Genomic DNA, 18,975 nt, shown 5'->3' with positions numbered 1-18,975 from the left:
CACACACACACACACACACACACACACACACACACACACACACACACCCCTGCCATCTGGCAGGGAGGACAGAGGGCCGGCCTCTCCCTTCCTGGCTTATCTCCCCAGATTTCACCTGATTTTCCAACTGGGGCAAGTTGACCCTGACTCCAATCAAACTGTCTCTTCTCAGTTTGACTCTGGGTTGAGGGGAGAGTCACAGACACCTGTGCCTGAAATTTCATGGACCTTTAGGGCTGCTACCTTCTGAAAAGGAGTGTTGTATCCAGATGACCACAGAGGGTGGCGATAGGGACGGGGTCTACAGGGAGGGAAGGCAGCACATCCTGCTGAATGCATTTGATGACCAAGAATGAGGAAGTGTGGATTTAAGGGAAAATGATTGAAAGCACAGACTTGGAGTCTGCAGACCTGTGTTCAAATCCCATCCTTTTCACTGAACCGATGCATGACCTCAGGCATATTTCTAAAATGGGATTATAATAATACCTACAATATTATAGTGTTATAATACATCTAAAATTATAATAAGACATATGTAATTACAATAATACAACAAAATTATAATAATATCTATAATAATTCTTATGGTGTTTGTGGAAAGTACTTCTTGTAAAGCCCTTAGAACACTGGCACGTCTTAAGTTTTACATACATGGCAACTATAAATTATGATGCTGGTACATTTCTCCCATTACTCACTATTTGATCTTCGTAAATTGTTCAGGCTTCCCTGAGAAGGGAGGATTGTTAATCTTGTCCATGTATTTATTTCTGAAGAGGCTTCTCAAAGAGATACAATTTTACCAGCCCTCCTACTTTCTGAAAAGAGAAGGGCTCGTAAGTGTAGTCCGCAGTATGTTCCTTCGCAGGGTTGGAGTTTTATCATCATTGAAATGGTTCCTGACTCCATTGTGTTGGCAGTGCCTCCCTGGATCCAGCTGCAGGGCGGTGAGGACAGAGCAGAGCTCTCAAAGTGACTGGTACACAGAGTGTGCTCAGAAGCTCATGCACATCCCTCACTGGAGACCCCCCCAAAGCCTTATTCGGAGCCTCTGCACTCTGACTTTACACACAGTTCTAATGAACCTGCTTAGCTCATTCTCCAGCCCATAGCACACGTTAGGAAGGTGAGGAGGGTTTGCTAGAAGGAGGTACACTGTTCACAGCAAGAAATGATGATGTCTGTCTAGCAGCAAAGAAGGGCATGGAGGAACTGTAAAAATTGGCACAAGCCTAGTAGTCCAGGCTGCTGAGGAAAGGAGAAATCTCTCCAGGGGAAAAAAAATCAGCCTTATCCAACCTCAGTGGATACTGAGGGCAGTGACCCATTATTGTACATCACAGTAATTTATGTCATGGATGTGTCCATGAATTATCAAGAAAAAAGATCTAAGGAAGAATGTGCCTACACTTTATCTGGAAAATGTACTTCTGGGAATATGTCCTTCCCCACAAGGACTGGGTGAGTGAGGCTGATGGCTTGCTGTACGCGGGTTCCCTCGAGTCAGGTGGGATCTGGTGGGTCCCCTGCATCACCCGTCTCCAAGAAGAAAAGTGAGAAGAGACACTAGAGGAACTTGATTTCTCTCTTCCTTTTTGTTTAAACACAGAGGGTAAGGGCAAGGCAGTGGTGGGAAGGTCCAAAACGGACAGAGCGCTCTGAGACCCAGCAGCAAGTCTGTGAGTGCAGGAGGGGCCTGGGGTCTGCACGCAGGGTGGCATGCGCAGGGGGCCGAGGCACGGGAGGCTCCTCTCCCCATGACAGGTCTGACAGTGCTTTCAGATTCTCAAAGACCACCCTTTCAGCCTCCATGGCTCTTTGAGGGCTTTCCTGGGCACACTAGTCGGGGTGTGACTCATCCCTTGGGAAATGTGTCTCCTGTGATTCACTGGCAAAAGGGCTGCCCCAGACCTGCTTCTGCAGGAACTGGCCGCCTTGGACATGGCCTTGGAGCCGTGCTGGGGAGTTTCTCCCACCTTTGCCTCTTGGCAAAACTTCAGGATTCTAGAGTGTCTCTCAGATCCTGAGCTGAGACTCCTACCTTCTTGGCACAGATCAGTCAGGTGAACACACAACTTCCCCACCATCAGCACCTTGGTTCTGGGAGACAGCGATCTGAACTTATGCCATGTTCTGCCTCTGGCACCCTGAGAGGTCCTGAGCCAGTTCTTTCCCAGGAGTGGTGGTCACTGGACCTGTATGCTTCCTTTAGCACAGGGTCACAGTGAGGAGGGAGGAGTGTTTAGTCTTCTGGCAAGAAGGATCTAACATGTAGTGATGAGGTCATCAGGCACACTGGCTGGAAGCCTCTCTGAAGTCAGCACTGGTCTTGGACCTGCTTGGAAGAAGCCCCACAAAGGCTGGAGCCTGGAAGGAGTCCAGCCAGGCCCCTAGAACTTGACTGATGCACAAGTAGAGGCTCTCAAATGCTGAGAGCACCCGTGGGGATTCCTTTCAGAGAAGTTTCCTAAGGAGGAAGCCCTGAGGGGGGAAAATGGCATAAAGATATGTTTTGATAAAGTAGGACTTAGCTTTTATAGAGAAATTTTCTTTTCTTAGAGAGCGAGCGAGAGCATGAATGGGTCTGGGAGGGGCAGAGAGAGAGAGAGAGAGAGAGAGAATCCTGAAGAGGCTTCACACCAGGCACAGAGCCCGACTTGGGACTTCATCTCACACCCTGAGATCATGACCTCAGCTGAAATCAAGAGTCCGATGCTTAACTGACTGAGCCACCCAGGCGCCCCTATAGAGAAATTTTCTTAAAATTAAATTTTCCTGCTGCTTCCAGGGGAGATCCTATTTTTTTATTCATGAGTTGCTTAGTTTCCATCAGCCAAGAAAGGGAAAGTGGTTAAAGCAGAGGTCTTATGTCCATGCAGACGTGAGTGGGATGGGGAGTGGCCATCTGCTGTTCCCACTGATGCTGGGGTAGGAGCAGAGCTAGATTTCATTGGATAGTAGTGACCCAGGTTCTTTAGCTTCTGTGAAAACTCTGCAAATATTTTTTGTGTGAATATTTGTCATCTCTCTAGGATGGTGGGTGCTGCGGAGGAAGTGGGGACAACCCAAACTGTTGCATGAACCAGAAGAAAGACTCCAAAGTAAGCGGGTCCTCCACTCCTTGGAAACCTGGGGGCCAGTCTCAGATCAACGAGGCAGTGGATTCTCTTCACCCTCCGGACAGTGCTGCCGGAAGAGGGAAAGGTTATGCCCAGACCATGAGGGTGATGAATGTGCAAGTTAGCCCTGGGTCCTCTGGCAAGACCTCCTTATCCTGCCTCCCAGGAGCTTCCTGGCCCTCCACCAAGCCGGATGGGGGCTGCAAACAAGCTAACTTGGACAAGGGGCTGGGGAGGTCCTACAGGACATTTTAAAGGAGGAGATACGGTATCACCCAACTGTTCCCTTTTCCAACAGGTCACTCTCCTGCCATCTTTATTCAACCCAGAGGAGTTCATGCCCCTGGATCCCACCCAGGAGCCCATCTTCCCCCCAGAGTTGCTGGTAGGTGATGCCCCAAGGAGAGGCCCAACTCAGTCTTTGTGCCATGAGCCTCTGGAGACAAGCTTTATTTCAAACCAACTGGGACCTTTGTGTCTTTGTCCTTCCTCTGACACCCAGAGGTCAAGTCCCTCTATCACATACTCCCAAAGGGACCCCCACTTCTCTCACTCATGTTGCTCTGAGCACAGAGAGTGGGTCTCTCTGGACTCTACTCCGTGTAGACTAACAGGTGCTCTAGAAGCATCTGCCGATCTCCTGGCTAAATTGAACATAGAAGCCCCCAAGCAACCCATTCTCCTCTCTGTAAGCAGTCCATTTATTTAAGACAATCAAAGAAACAAAGCTGTGCTCAAAGGGCACAATCCATGGCTTGCTGCTTTGTTTTAAGGACACCCTCACATGCACCCTCTCACTGGGACGATGCTGCTCCTTTGCGCCAACATTTATGGCAAGGAAAGAATCAAGCCTCTCTCCGAGTTCTCAAGTGCAGATTCCGGGGTGGTCTTGAGCACATAAAGACAGCCTAGTGAGTCCAATGGGCCAGAAAGAAGGGCTTGGCAGCAGGCCACCAGCATATCTTTCTCTGGATGGTGCAACCTTGGAAAAACTGTCAGTTTGATCAGGGGGTTTTCTCTCCCAGCCCCACATCACCCCTCACACACTAGAACGGCCTCTGTTGCATTCTCTCCTGACACCTTCCTTTGCCACCTCTGCCCCGTCCCACACCTTGTCCATTGCACTTCTGGGGGACACTGGGGTGAGGGTGCACTGCTCTGGAACCCAGGCTTTTGGTCAGGACAGTTCATGTTGCCTTGTGGCAGGTGAAGGTCCCATCACCTCCTAAAGATTAAGCGAGATAATGTAAGAGCCACAACCACCCCCCTTCCTCAACACGAGGACGTTGCCCTCCGTTCCCCCGGACCTGTCTCTTCATTCTGAATTTGGTATTCAATGAATTGGAAGGAGAGTTGATGCCATTGCCGACTTCAGTGTATCAGGGAATGGCGGTGGGAAGGAGACAGTGTGGTAAGAAGCTACATTTTCCAGAGGCTGAAAGATGTTCCTCGGAAGCAGCTGCGTTTTGAAGGCGAGCGCGTGACCTGGATCCAGGCCTCCACCCTGAAGGAGCTGCTGGACCTCAAAGCCCAGTACCCCGAGGCCAAGCTGGTGGTGGGGAACACGGAGATCGGTGAGAGCCGGGGCAGCCCTGCAGCCTGCCCGGGGTCAGTGGGCGGGGGGCAACCCCTCGCTGGCCGTGTGTCCTCAAAAATCTTGCTTCTCCGCCCCTGCCCTCATTTCCCATTTCACACGTCGGGGCTGTTCTCAGTCCTGAGGAGACCCTTGCTGACTCTCCATAAGCACATAGAGTGCCTGCTCTGTGCCAGGTACTCTGGGAGGAGCTGGGGCACCGAGATCACTTGTCATCGTTCCTTCCCCAAGTATCTCCCAGTCTAAGAGAGGAAGGAGTGATGCGGGTCACATGTCTAGGCCAGTGCCTGACAGACATTAGGGGTTCCACCAATGTCATTCTCTTGCCCCTCCCTTTTTCTGGGGGTGATGTGGCCACCTGTCTCTTGGTGCCACCACCTGGGACATGAGGCTCACCATATGCAAATGGGCCAGGGAGACTCAGGTTGTGTTGCTGTCCTCCCCGGTGCTCAAAGGGACAGAAATCCATCCATTTCTGGAGCTGGCTTGGCCCATTTCCACTTTGCTGCGTCCCGAGTCCAGTGAGACTCAGGGAAGGATTGTGGTGTAGCCAAGCTCTGCCTTAGAGGACCTCTGGTGTGGGGGGACTTGACAGGCTTTTAAGCAACCACAGGCAGTCCTTTGGGAGACTCTTGGCTCTGGTTCTGGAGGGAGCCCCCTGGGCTGTGGATTCTTGTTGGATCTGTAGACACAGAGCGGAGGGCCTGGCTTGGTTCCAAGCTGGTGGAGGACAGAGTAGGCCCCACCCTTGTGAGCACAGGTGCAGGACCAAGACCCCAGCTGCAGAAACGTGACACACTGGGATGGCTGGGTGGCAGGATGGGGATGTGCCTCCAGTGATGTGACCCTGATAGCCTGTGTGGCTGTGGCCCTGGGGTCCAGGGGGGCATGAGTTAAAGTAGAGAATGCCTGGCTGGAAGAATCTTCGAGCTCCTTTGACCCATGACATGTTCTTTGCCATGGGTCACATAACATCCTGGACTCAATTAGATTCTAATGGAAGGGAATGAATCCATAAACATTTTGTAAGCTTCAAGTTAGCAATAGCTTCTGAAGACCACTCCATCTGTCTCACCCCTTCTCCCTTATATGTACACCCAAGAGTGTAACTAACCACTGACAACCAGGCAGGGGGTTGGGGGAAGCCGGCCTAGAGGGAGCCTTGTCAGGATGGGCCACCTATGCTTTCCACCTGCATTCTTTGTCCTGGGAGCCCATATTCAAACAGGCCAGACTCCTCAAAGCCTGGACCACCCATCGGAGCCTCTACACAGCCCACGAAATGGTGGGGAGGACACAGACTTCTCTTTGTGAACCTTCCCATCTGTAGCTCTGTGGGAGGAGTTGGGAGAGGTGCAGAGCTAATGGGGTCTGAGGACCAGAGGTGAGTCTGTTCACAGAGCTCTCTACCTTGACTAGCCGAGAACAGAACCCGGATACAGATGTGTGGTCCCACAGAGCCACGAGCCTGGAAGAGTTGAGGCAGACGCTGGGGACCGGGGAGGCAGATTTGATGTTTTCTCTCTCAGACAGTTTTCCTTTTTGTCTGAATGCTAGACTTTCATGTTATTATTACTATGATACCCCAACCCTTAAGAATTGCTCACGGACTGAAACATGCCTGTTCTTAGCTGTGTCATTTGGGCAAGAACCTAATCTTCCTGTGCCTCAGCTTCTTCATCCGTAAACAGAAAATCAGTATCTCACAAGGGCTACTGTGAGGATGTAATGATTTAAGATATGTAAAGTGTTTCGATGGGTTCCTGACGTATTTTAGCATGCTGTGCCTTCATATATTATCCCCTCTGCCCCTGCCACACACACACACACACACACACACACACAAATTCAAGTTCATCTCATTTGAAATGGAAAATCACGTCAGCGGGGCCTATGGTGGTTCCACATGTGCTGAGTGTGTTCGTGACAGGATCAAGTGTGCTTTCCTTATTGAAGAGCAGAAATCGTTGGGAAGGTGTTGAAGGCACAGAGTCCGAAAGCTAAATGAAAAAAAAAATGAAGCTTTTTTGAGTAATAAAAACATCAAAAGACCAAAAAAACCAAAAGTTCATCTCATTTGAATTCCGATAGGGTTTTTCTTGGGAGGGAGAGAAAGACACAGTGTTCAGGCTGATAGTGTGGAAACCACACTGAGCCCCCGTATCTTGTCCCCCGTGCCTGCTAATCCTGAGACCCCCACAGAGCATGATGCAGTTGTGAACATGTCATAGATCCTGCATGAGTGGCAGGAAAATTGCCGAGGCCTGCGCTGGTAGGAGCCTCTAACTTCAGGTTTCTTGTTTCTCTCGAGGCATTGAGATGAAGTTCAAGAATAAACTGTTTCCTATGATCGTCTGCCCAGCCTGGATCCCTGAGCTGAATGCAGTGAAGCATGGGCCGGAGGGTAAGGAGAGGTGTGCCTGGAGCCCCTGGAGGAAGGGGCTGGGGTACTGGGAATGGGTCACATGGGGTGGTGGGTGCCAGGGAAGCCTCCCTGCATGGGGAGAAGGGGCCCCCTTCATTGTCTTCGTCCACTGAGCATCCATGGTAGGGTGCCGGGGGCAAAAGGGGGCTGTGAGATTTTCAGTAGTTATTCTCAATCCTACCTACACATTAGAATCACTCCTGGGGCACGGGGTCAGTGCAGGGAGGTCTTGGGGGCTTTTTTTTTTTTTTTAAAAAGCCAGGACTTCACCCTCAGGGATCTGATTTTATTAAGAACCACTGGTTATGCATTCTGGTTGTAGAGACATGTGGTTGGGCACCTGGGTGGCTCAGTTGGTTAAGCGACTGCCTTCGGCTCAGGTCATGATCCTGGAGTCCCGGGGTCGGGTCCCACATCGGGCTCTCCGCTCAGCGGGGAGTCTGCTTCTCCCTCTGACCCTCTTCCCTCTCGTGCTATCTCTCATTAAAAAAAAAAAAAGAAAAAAAAAGAGACATGTGGTTGAGTCCTGGCTCTTACATTAGCTGTGTGGCATTGGGCAAGTCACTTAACCTCTCTGGGCCTTAATTTCCTCATCCATATAAGGACGTGAGGTCTGGTTCAGCCTCACTCAGGGACCAGTAAAGTGTCCTAGGAGCTGTGTATGAAAGTGTTTTCTGAGCTGTGAAGGGATTCGCTGTTATTCTAAGCTTGTGTTTCCAGGTATCTCCTTTGGAGCCGCTTGCCCCTTGAGCTCTGTGGAAAAGACACTGCATGAAGCAATTGACAACTGTCCTGCCTACAAAACAGAGGTGTTCAAAGGTGTCCTGGAGCAGCTGCGTTGGTTTGCTGGGATGCAGGTCAAGTCTGTGGCGGTGAGTCCTTGTTCGGGGGCCCTCATGGCTCAGGGCATGAGGCCTTTTGTCACAAGGTGGGGGGGGGCGGAGGGGACTAGTCTGGCCTCTGCTGAAGACCCAGCAGGCCTAAAACTTTAGTGCTTAGAAATGCCTGGGGTGCTTGTTAAAATGCAGATTCCTGGGCCCGCTCTCAGAGATTTGGACTCAGTAGGGCTGGGATGGAGCCCGAAAGTGCTTCTGATGAAGGTGGCCTGTGGGTCGCTCTGGGAAGCATGCACGGTGTGACTCAGTCTTTACCCCTGAGGTTGGCACGCCCACCCTGTTCCCAGACTCGGCAAGGCTTTCAGCAAGTGGATGAGAGATAAGTTAGGGAGAAGCCAAATCAGGAGGGGGACTACCTTTCAGAGTTGGGGGAGAACCAGAGGCGGACCCCCCAAGCCCCAGAGGAAGGAGAGGCCCAGCCATTGCCTGTTCACAACCGAACTTCGGACTCGTCCCAAGTTCCCCGTTTGCTAATGGTGTTCACACACCTGGACCACTGGAGGCTCACGACAGCTGATAGTGCTGGGTGGGAAGCCACGCCCTTCCATTCCGTTTGGTTGTTGTCTTCAATTAGAACAAAACCCAAAAGCTAACAGCCCACTCCCATTCCCTCACCCTACCCCAAGCATCTGCCACCTCTGATTGTGGATCAGGAGGCAGAAACACGGAAAGCTCCACTGAATTCCCCAGCTCGGCTGGACTCTACCTCCAGGAAACATTTGCTTTCATTGTGTAATAAGCCACCTCAGCTCTTTCAGAAAAAGTTTGGGTGAAATCAAACAAATTTAAAGGAGCTGACCCGGATTACTGACTGGTAAATTTCAGAGCGGGGATCCAATCCCAAGTGTTCGGATCCCAAGTTTTGCACATTGTTCTGGATGCCTGAGTGTGCCTGGCCTTGTGCCTTCAGCAGGTGTCACCCACGTGCCCTGTGGTTGGGAGACAGTTGTGAGAGCAAGCTTTTCCTGGGTGGGCTGGGCTCTCACACACTCTCCGCTTGTTCCAGTCCATTGGAGGGAACATCATCACCGCCAGCCCCATCTCTGACCTCAACCCTGTGTTCATGGCCAGTGGGGCCAAGCTGACCATCGTGTCCACAGGTGAGCTACGTCATGCAGAAGTCGGGACAGAGGGCCAGGTGTGGGAGAAGTCTCACAAGATAGGTCACTTTCTGGAGAGATAGAGCCCAAAGTTAAATGACCCGGCTGTCCTAAGTTTCAGATAACTGGAAACTGCAAGGGAGATGGACCCAGGTCGGGGGTCAGGAGAGCCAGACCATTTCTTTATGAAGAATTCACAACAGGTCTATCATGCAGATCCTTACCTGTGGTGTGCTAGAGCTGGGGTGCACAGGCTCGCCGCTGTCCACTGCTGGATTTTTACGGAGTCTGTGTGTTTGTTAAAATGGCCACTATTAAAAAATTGAATTATATAAACTCACAATAGAATAAATTACATTAAAAAGCAAGGTAGTAAATACTCAAAATTCATCACTTTCTAATTATTTGAATCTATTTTACTATTGCCCATGCTCTTATGGTTCTTCCCATCTGTTCTACCTGTGGAGTGGAAATGCTATATAACGGTGCATCTTCCTTGTCTGAGGGTCCCCAAGACCACCCCCAGGTTTGATGACTCACAGGAGGTCAGGGAGGACTCCCTGGACTCAGTATATCGTACTCATGACTATGACTTATACGTGGGAGAATACAAAGCAAAGTCAGCTAAGTGGAGAAGGACATGGGACACCATCTGGAGGAAACCAGGCACAGACTTGCAGAGCCTACTTCCGGTGGAGTCACACGGGACACACTTCATTCCCTCAGCAACAAGTTGCATCATGATAATGCATGGGAAGTACCCCCTGCCAGGGAAGCTCTTTGGAGACTGAGCACGTAGGGCTCCTGTTGGGGGTGGTCACGGAGCTCTGCCTGGCACGAACCAAAAGCCCAGACACCCAGAAGGAAAGCAGCTGTTTAGCATAAACCATGCTGTTTGTATGAACAGTTTAGACAGAGTGAGTCATTCTCCCCAGGGAACGTGGGAACTCTGCTGAAATCCAAGTCGCAGAGGACAAACCCCAGCCAACCTTGTAAGCAGGATTTTCAGAGGATAGCAGGCCTGCTGTGTCAACTCTTTGCTATCCTCTTTCCAATGTCATGTTCACTGATGTCACCCTGATAGCTTGAAATTAGTAGCGGGAGTATTGATACTGTAGAAACTAGCAAATCCTACAAGTCAGGGCTGCCCCTGCCCACACACAATCGTTAAACATGCACCAGCACATCCTTGAGTTAGGATTTCAGGTGGAAGACCTTGTCCCCAGCTGTGCCAGAAACTCCCTCTGACTTGTGGGCACCAGAGACCAGGATGGGGAATTCACCGGTGGATTGTTTTCTGCTTTCTCACATTGGCCGCTCTGTTCTGGCCTCCGTACAGGCACCAAGAGAACGGTTCGGATGGACCACACCTTCTTTCCTGGCTACAGAAAGACCCTGCTGGCTCCGGAGGAGATCCTGCTTTCTATCGAGATCCCCTACAGCAGGGAGGTGAGGTGCTCAGGTGCATCCCGAATCACTCTTACCCGGGCTAGGCTCCAGGCGAGGAGACCAGAGTCAGCCTTGGGCACCAACCTTAGCATCTCTCACTTTAACATTGTCTCTGAACGTTGCTTTTCCTCTTCTGTAAAGTGGGCACAGTGTTACCCACTGTGCAGGTTACTGTGCAAATTGAAATCAAGAATTCGTAAGGTTCCAGGCAGATGTCTGGGAGCCAGTGGGGATCTGCAGCTGATAGCTAGCAACACGTTTTCAAAAACACATCCAGCTGTGGAGGTCAGAGGAGATGGGTTTGCATGCCAAGTGGAGAAGCTGCCTGTGAGTCAGGCCCTCACATGCTGATGAGGTGTTTGTTTCTCTGCCCTGTTCAGGCAGGTCTGGGCATTTCTGGCTGTCTTGCTATTGTTCCTTGGGGGCTATGGTGTCTTCACCTGGTTTGGTTCTCTCCTCCCTCAGCAGCCACACATTCCAAAATGGGCCTCATAGAAAAGTGATCTGTACAAGGCCGGGAACCCAGCCGTAATGGAGAGTATTATGGGTCTCACCCCAGCTAGTGCTCGAGCGAGTGTTACAAGGCATGTTTGCCCTGGCTAATTTTGGCCTCCTTAATGAGAATGCTAATGAAATTAGAGCCATTTCATCCCTGAGGTGGCTTCTTTATGATTTCCTAGCTTGTCCTTATGGACTCTTTTGAGCAGTGATTCCCAAAATTTTTGTATTTCACAGATCAGTACATTTTTCTTTTGTTTAATTGTGAGTTGGGGAAGGAGGAGGAAACAGGCATAGCACTGCCCAGTTTTTATTTTGCCAGATAGGGACACTGACAAAAAACCATTTCATAAAAGAAAGATTTCCATCCCCAGAATTAGGAAGGATTTCTCAAGAAAGAACGGCTGCCAATCTGCTACTGGCATTTCGTGGCAGGCCAGCAGAAACGTCCCCTAGGACCGGCATGGTCCTGGAAGTGAGCCGCTAGAACCTCTGTTCCACAACCAAGCTCGAGCTCTGGGCTCACTGTCCCAGGGCCATGTTCGACATCAGGAATCTGGACTAGCTTTATGATTGGGGGGAGTCCCTGTGGCTTCTTGGAACAAAAGGCTGTGGCCATTTTGGGCCTCCACAATGGGCCTCCTTGTGCTTTCTCCAATAAGCCTTCCCTTAAACTTCTACCTTTGATGTTAATCAGAATTTGGGGTGAGTTCAGACCTCGAGCAGAACTTGGCCCAGGAAGGGCTTAGTATCAGATGTTTCTTACCTGGAAAGTAACTCACACTCCCCTCCTATCCTGAAGGAGAGGGCCTGGCTTGAATCCAGGGGGAAAGGGATGTTCAAAGCACAAAGGTGGCTATTGTTTCCTAGTGTGACTCAGTCTTTCGGGAAGCGAGGTTTCTAACCGTAGCCAGTAGACCCGTGGGGGGCACAAGCTAGAGAGAGCAGGTGCACGGGCGCCCCAGCCGAAGGTGTGCTTCCAACACCCCCTGGCTCTCGTTGCACCTGCTTGAGAGGCGGTCAGGCCAGCAGAGGTTTTGGCACAGCCCCTGAGAGGCTGGGTGGGCTCAGATGCCGGGCAGCAGGATGGGAAGGTGAGGAACTGGGGCTCTCTGAGGAGCCTCTGTGAAACCTCTTTCCTCTTCCCAGCTGTTGGCCGAGAGCACCCCGTTCTCCTTTGTCCTTGACTTTCAATTTTCCTGCCTACCAGGGAGAAATCCCAATCCTTTTCAGCTTCCGGGCATGTTACCTGGAACTTCTGAGAATGTGCTAGGCGGTTGCGCCTGGATCTTTGAATCCTCCCACCGGCCCCTTGCGGGTTTGCGATGGCGTTGTCCCTTCCGCCTGTCCCGTGTCCCCATGCTCCAGCTTCGCCCTCTGTGGTCCTTGCCAGACGAGGTGGGAAGCAAGAGCCCTTCTGTTCTTTTTTAGGGTGAGTATTTCTCAGCATTTAAGCAGGCCTCCCGGAGGGAAGATGACATAGCCAAGGTGACCTGTGGCATGAGAGTCCTGTTCCAGCCGGAAACGGCGCAGGTAAAGGAGCTGGCCCTTTGCTACGGCGGAATGGCCGACAGAACCATCTCAGCCCTCAAGACCACGCGGAAGCAGACGGCGAGGTGAGAACTCCCAGCAAAACGCAGCCAGAAGCCACGGCGGCCGCTCCGACTGCTAGTAGTGCTAGCGAAGCGTAGCGTAGCGTACTATTGCCTACCGCTACCACCATGGTTACCGCGCTGCTCCGGCTACTGCTGCCCCCTAGCGGCGCTAGCGTTACGGCTGCTGCCCGCGTTGCTATGGCTGGTACCACCGCTGCTGCAGCCACAGCCGCCGTCCGTATTGCTATTCCCGCCGCCGCTTCTACTACAATTACTACGGCCAGGGCTACTCTGGTTACCACTCCTACTCCTCCCACCGCTCCCGCCGCGGTTACTTCTGCTCTTCCTGCCGCCATCCCTACCCTGACCAGGAGCACCCCCGGGGCTAACCGCTGCTCTTCCTGTTGGTACCACAGCCAGGATGACTTCTACTGCTATTGCTGCGGCTAGGCTAGGGCAGCAGGTGACCACGCCCTTCACGGGCACGGTCCGCTATAGTCCGCACCATGACCGCATGGATAAATAAAGCCTCCCTTTGGAGTTTGGCTCCTTGGTTCCAGTTCCCGGCTCCGACACTTACCAGCTGGGATATATAAGTCCAGTTACGTAACCTTCCCATTCCTCAGTTTTCTCGCTGCTGAAATGAGTACACACATTTTCCCTGGTGCACTTTTAAATTGAAATGAAAAGTGATGTTTCATATAAGGCACGTAGGACGTTGCCTAGTGCCTATGATGAGGACTCAGTAGATTTTATTATTTTTGTGGTCTTATTGTGTCTCTTTCTAAAGATGAGGACACTGAGGCTCAGGCAAGGAACTTGCCTAAAGTTACAAAATTATAAGTATCTGAGCCAAATTTGGAACCAGGGTTCATATGCCTGTCACCCTGGGCATCCCATCCCACACAGATGATTCTGAGGGCCGGATAGGAGCGCTCTCCCACCATCTGCTCTCTGGCAGTTTCTGGAACGAGGAGCTGCTGCAGGACGTGTGTGCAGGCCTGGTGGAGGAGCTGTACCTGTCCCCTGATGCCCCCGGCGGCATGGTGGAGTTCCGGCGGACCCTCACCCTCAGCTTCTTCTTCAAGTTCTACCTGACGGTGCTTCAGAAACTGGGCAAAGGAAACTTGGAAAATGTGAGTGTGGGGGTGGGGGCAAGATAGAGACGCTCTGCAGGACGCGTTTGGGGATTTAAGAAGCCAGTGTGAGTGAGGGAGTACTGTGGACCAGGTGGTAAATTTGCTACTCCCTTCTGATGTCTAAGGGCAGAGGAGAAAGGACCAAGGATGCATAGCCCAGGGAGCCACATGGAGATGGGAGCCAACGGGGTGGCTGAGAGGCAGAGCACTGGTCTGGGCATTAATCACATGGGTTCTGGTCCTGGAGAAGTCATTACCTCACCTGAGAACCTGAATAGGTCACAACTCTCTCGAACCCTCCCCTGGAAAATCTGCAAAAGGGGGTGGGTAGACCAGATGATCCTTCCAGAGGCTAGCTGATTACAGATGTGGTTTTGTAGTTAGAATGGGAATGTGGAGGGAGATGAGAAGGTAGACTGTGGAATGGGGATATGAGGTGGGGCTGCTGCAGCCAGGGGCCAGGGGTCACTGCCGCGGTGTGTGTTCTGGAGGGGGTGCAGCTGTGCGGGAGCCCTTCTCCCCACATTGGTTCACCAAGTGTTTATTTTGTACCTTTTATGTATAACATGGCACTAGGCGCTAAGGGGCAGCCTCGTGTGGGAGAGAACCTGGTCAATAAAGGCCAGCCTAGAGTAACAACTGAGAAGATGGTATGCGGAGCACAAAGGAGAGAGGGCTCCACAGATGTGAGGACAGCTGACTGAAATCCCCCTTTGAAAAACATTTGTAATACTTATTTTCTTCTGATTATAAAAGCAATACACTTATTGTGGAAAACTTTAAAAACACAGAAATGTGTTAAAAGTTAAAATTGAAAATAAAAAAATTAAACATTTTTGGAATGAAAAACATTAAATTAAAAAAATTTTTAAATTGACTTTTTTTGAAATTGAAATTTCTCTTCTCTCAGATCCTATAGAAAACCAGTGCTATTATTTTTGCTTGTTTCTCTGATTTTTCCCCCTACATTTATCTGTGCATCTCTCTGTCATTATGTTTCCTCTCTCTCTCTCTATCTCTCCTTCCACCCACCTACCTGTAGACCTGCCATCTTCCTAGCTTTTGATCTGGAACATATCATTTTTCTGAACAGATTCGGAGGCATGCTGCATATAGAGTTTTATGCTCCTCTTGATTCTGTTGAGATGATACTGTGCACATTTCCCATATCATTAAATATTTCCCACAGAAATGAGGAGGAAGAAGCCTTTCCCAGCAAGGCTGGGGGAGAAAGAGCAGCGTGCGTAAGTGCAGGAGGGAGAGAAACCATTTGATGTGTTGGAGGAAGTACAAACCATTCACCATGCAGGCTGCAGGGGTGGGAGAGGAGCTAAGGCTGATATTAAACACTGAGCTCTCGAGCCCCCGAGCTGATGTTGAGCTAGATCCAGCCAGAACTAGAAGGAACGTGAAATGAGGAGATGAGGGGAACAGTTGTACCTTTTACCCCCTGGGGACAGCCAAGGGTGGGATCAATGACAGAGTCATGATCACCATGGTTATCTTGCCTCCACAGAATTGTCCGAAGCTGGACCCCACCGACGCCAGTGCCACCTCACTCTTTCAGAAAGACCCTCCAGCCAATGTCCAGTTCTTCCAAGTGAGTATACATGATGGATGGCTAATATCACGGGCCCTTGCAGGGCATATCAGATGATGCTAACCATTGGTGAATGACCGACTCTGGTTGGACTCGAGGTACTCAAAGCTCCTTACTGCTTTGCATAAATATCCAGTGAAGAAAATGGGAATCATATTAATGTCGATGAAGCTTCCCCCTTCCCTCCTTAAATTTCTCTCTTGGGATTACTCTCATCTTCACCTGCTCTTTAAAGAAAAAGAAAATTTTTTTTTTCCATTTTGTCTTTTCTGGTACCTCCGTGGGGCTAATGTGCAAAAGCCAGGCGTTCTCCTGAACGTGTAAACAAAACAGAACAACAACTTTCTATCAACAGCAACTTTTTGAGAAGTACTAGATAAAGGATTAACTTTTCCTATAAACATTTTGGATTTTGTGGGCCATACAGTCTCTGTTGCAACTCCTCAACTTTGTCATTGTAGCCTAAAAGCAGCCAGAGGTAATACATAAAAGAACATGTGTGTACCAATAAAGCTTTATTTATAAAAGCAGCCCGTGGGCCAGATTTGACCCACAGGCCACAATTTGTGGACCCCTGCACTAGAGTAGGGTGGTCCAAAGTGTGAACTCTGGGGCCTGACTGCCAGGATTTAAATCCAAACTCTGCCGTGTCATAACTATAACTTAGGACAGGTCACTTCCTCTCTGTACCTTTTGGGCAAGTTAAAGATGCCTACCTGCAAGTGTGCATAATGATGGCATCTCTGTCATAAGATGCATCTGAGGATTAAATGTATCAGTGCAAGTGAATAGCTTAGATAGCCCCTGGCATATATTAAACATTCAATAAAATATTAGCCATTATTATTATTACTTTGAAAAACACCAAACCAGAATTTTATTACAAATACATTTTAGAACATTTTGCAAAGTACAAAAAGATATGAACAAGAAAACAAAAATCACCCAAGATCTTACCTCCAAGAGAGAATCATTCCATTTTTGTTTACTTCTTTCCATTTTTTCCTATGCATACATAGACGTGTACATACTACATTTATAACATGTATATTTTTTTCCTACAGAATTCAAATGATCATACACACACACACACACACAATGTTTTATAGCCTGTTTCTACACCCCACATGAGCATTCTTTCCTTCTCATTAAAATTCTTCAAAAGTATGTCTTAACAGTTGCATACTATTCCGTTGCGTGCATATAACGGAATCTTTTTGCTCCATCCTCAATGAATGGACATAGAGGTTCCTCTTTAGTTATTTATTTTTTGTTCCTGTGTAGAGTGATGCTTTGAGTTCCTTTCTACTGTTCCTGTGCCCCTCCTGCTTCCTTCGTCCTCACTCCTCAGGTCTGCTTTGGCTTGAAGCTCTCCATACTTTCCCTGGGCCTGTAGGGAAACATCGTCCTCTGCAGCTCGGCTTGACTGGTGACCATGTTGTTCCAGGAGGTGCCCGAGGGTCAGTCAGAGGAGGACATGGTGGGCCGGCCCCTGCCCCACCTGGCCGCTGCCATGCAGGCTTCTGGGGAGGCTGTGTACTGTGACGACATCCCTCGCTACGAGAATGAGCTGTCCCTCCGGCTGGTCACCAGCACCAAGGCCCATGCCAAGATCACGTGAGTATAGGAAATATTCTCGTCGGGGGGGTGGGGAGGGCCCTGGGAGGCTCATCCAGGGCCTTCCGGTCTGGAGAGGAACATGGGGACTCTTCTTAAAGCCAGCCTGAGGAGGAGCCGGAGGCTTCAGGAGCTCAGTGGTGCCTGGGAGGGCGAGGGGATGACATTGGAGGTGTAGGTAGGGGCCCGATGAGGGAAGCCTTGGATGCTGAACCGGGAGATTACACGTGGCCTGAAAAGCAGTGAGGAGCTTTTACCAGGAACAGGTTAGATCTGCACTTTGATGTTGGGCTAAGCTTCAATGCAGAATTTCAGGAGGACTTGAGTCAGTATTAAGGGGAAGAGCATGGCCTTAGAGATTGTGTCCCTGCTCCGGTGCTTTGCCACCAAGATGCTGGCCTGCATGCTTAAGCTCTCAGTTTCCCCATTCATAATAGGATGTTTTCATGAGGGTCAGTGATGGAGTCCACAAAGGACCTAGCAGAGAATAGTCACTTGTACCTGTTTGTTGAACTCGGAGAACCCAAATGACAAGAATGGCCACCTCTATGATAATAACAATAACATACAATGCTCATAGGGCACTTAATATTTGCTGCCGCTTGGTTTAAAGCATTTTCCATATATTGGCACATTTACTCCCCTCAGCAGCCCTATCGGCAGGTCCCGTTATCCCCATGTTCCAGATGAGAAGACAGGCACAAACAGGGTCAGTGACTTGCCCCACGTCCCAGAGTCAGCGGCGAAGCCAGAGTTTGAAAGCGTGCAGCACTGGCCGGTGGGTGTTCAGGCCAGAGGCTGACTGTGATTTGCGTGTGGGCGTTAGACACATAGCCTGCTGAACGAAGAAACCCTCCTTGGGTCCCACCCCTGCAGGGATTAGCAACCCAGTCTCCTCATCACTGGTTTTTCCTCTGCTGCTCCCAGCCACCTGGAGACAGGCTCTGGGGATGGTAACCTGGACACAGATAAAACTTAACAGATAAGTAAACCCCTCCATGTCTCTGAGGAAAAAAGAAAGTTTAAGAAGATATGGTTGCCTGCTATAGGGTAAATTCATTTGCCTTTTTCCTTGTCTTGAGCGCATACTGACCTCACTGATCACAATCCTCATTGTCTATGTTCAGAGAACTTGGCCCCACTGGAGCGATGTGTGAATGAATATAGTAGGAGGACAGGCGACTCTGTAGCAACTGCAAATATCCGGGCTTTGCCGGCTGTGTGCACGTGGAGGGCAGTGAGGTGTAGCGGAAGTGGACCTGGCTTGGGCTTTTTTGTAACCTAACCTTATGCCTAACCCCGGCAATGCTGCTCTCTGGCTGGGTGACTTTGGACAAGCCACTCAATTTCCCCGAGCTGAGGTTCCCCAAATGTAACCTGGGAATAATGACAATGACTTTCTGGGGGCTGTGATGTGGCTTGCCCATTTGGAAGTTGGTTGGTACTCATAATAGTTTCCATACTTTTCTCTGAGGTGCCTCTGTGCTATTTCCCCGTGGGGGCCCGGGCCAGAGTGAGCAGTATATAGTTGTGACTGTTATAAGTGATGCAGTCTCCAGGCATTCTCCCTCTCAAGCCTGCTGAGGGCTGGGGTGCCCTGCCGTTCTGGGATAGCTCCACGAAGGTGGGGAGAGAAATTTGGCTGTGTGACGATGTTCAGGGCCATTCGATCAGTGGTGCAGCAAGGGCCCCAACGTGCTGATTCGGTGTGGGAATTAGCTGTGATGTGGGTTTGAGCTGGAGCTTTCAAGAGTCAGTGCTACTCACTGTGATTCAGTTCCCTCGTAGAGGGTCCCTGGGGGTGGGCTGTCCTGTTTGGTTCCCTCGTAGAGGGTCCATGGGGGTCCTGTTCGCCTTCCATCCCCCACAGCACTCAGCATGATGGCCTTCACAGGGGAAGCATTCAATCAGCATTTGCAGAATAGGATAGGTTAGGATAA

The 18,975-nt window shown here is 50.2% G+C and overlaps 1 protein-coding gene across 1 annotated transcript in view; it reads left to right on the top strand.

The window, feature by feature from the left end:
- Positions 1-18,975, top strand: part of XDH (xanthine dehydrogenase) — a 57,394-nt gene that overhangs the window by 15,792 nt on the left and 22,627 nt on the right. Inside the window, exons 7-17 of the mRNA XM_025868011.2 lie at positions 3,036-3,104; positions 3,421-3,507; positions 4,555-4,696; positions 7,028-7,120; positions 7,862-8,013; positions 9,044-9,137; positions 10,477-10,586; positions 12,516-12,700; positions 13,641-13,815; positions 15,335-15,418; positions 16,866-17,035. Coding sequence (XP_025723796.1) covers positions 3,036-3,104; positions 3,421-3,507; positions 4,555-4,696; positions 7,028-7,120; positions 7,862-8,013; positions 9,044-9,137; positions 10,477-10,586; positions 12,516-12,700; positions 13,641-13,815; positions 15,335-15,418; positions 16,866-17,035 — 1,361 coding nt within the window. The remainder of the gene's footprint in view (positions 1-3,035; positions 3,105-3,420; positions 3,508-4,554; positions 4,697-7,027; positions 7,121-7,861; positions 8,014-9,043; positions 9,138-10,476; positions 10,587-12,515; positions 12,701-13,640; positions 13,816-15,334; positions 15,419-16,865; positions 17,036-18,975) is intronic.

This window comes from Callorhinus ursinus, unplaced genomic scaffold, assembly GCF_003265705.2.
Source record: "Callorhinus ursinus isolate GAN/ISIS: 27379988/994484 unplaced genomic scaffold, GSC_fseal_2.0 scaffold10, whole genome shotgun sequence".
Taxonomy (NCBI): Eukaryota; Metazoa; Chordata; class Mammalia; order Carnivora; family Otariidae; genus Callorhinus; species Callorhinus ursinus.
Note: the sequence above shows the minus strand (reverse complement) of the source record. Positions and strands in the feature narration are given on the sequence as shown.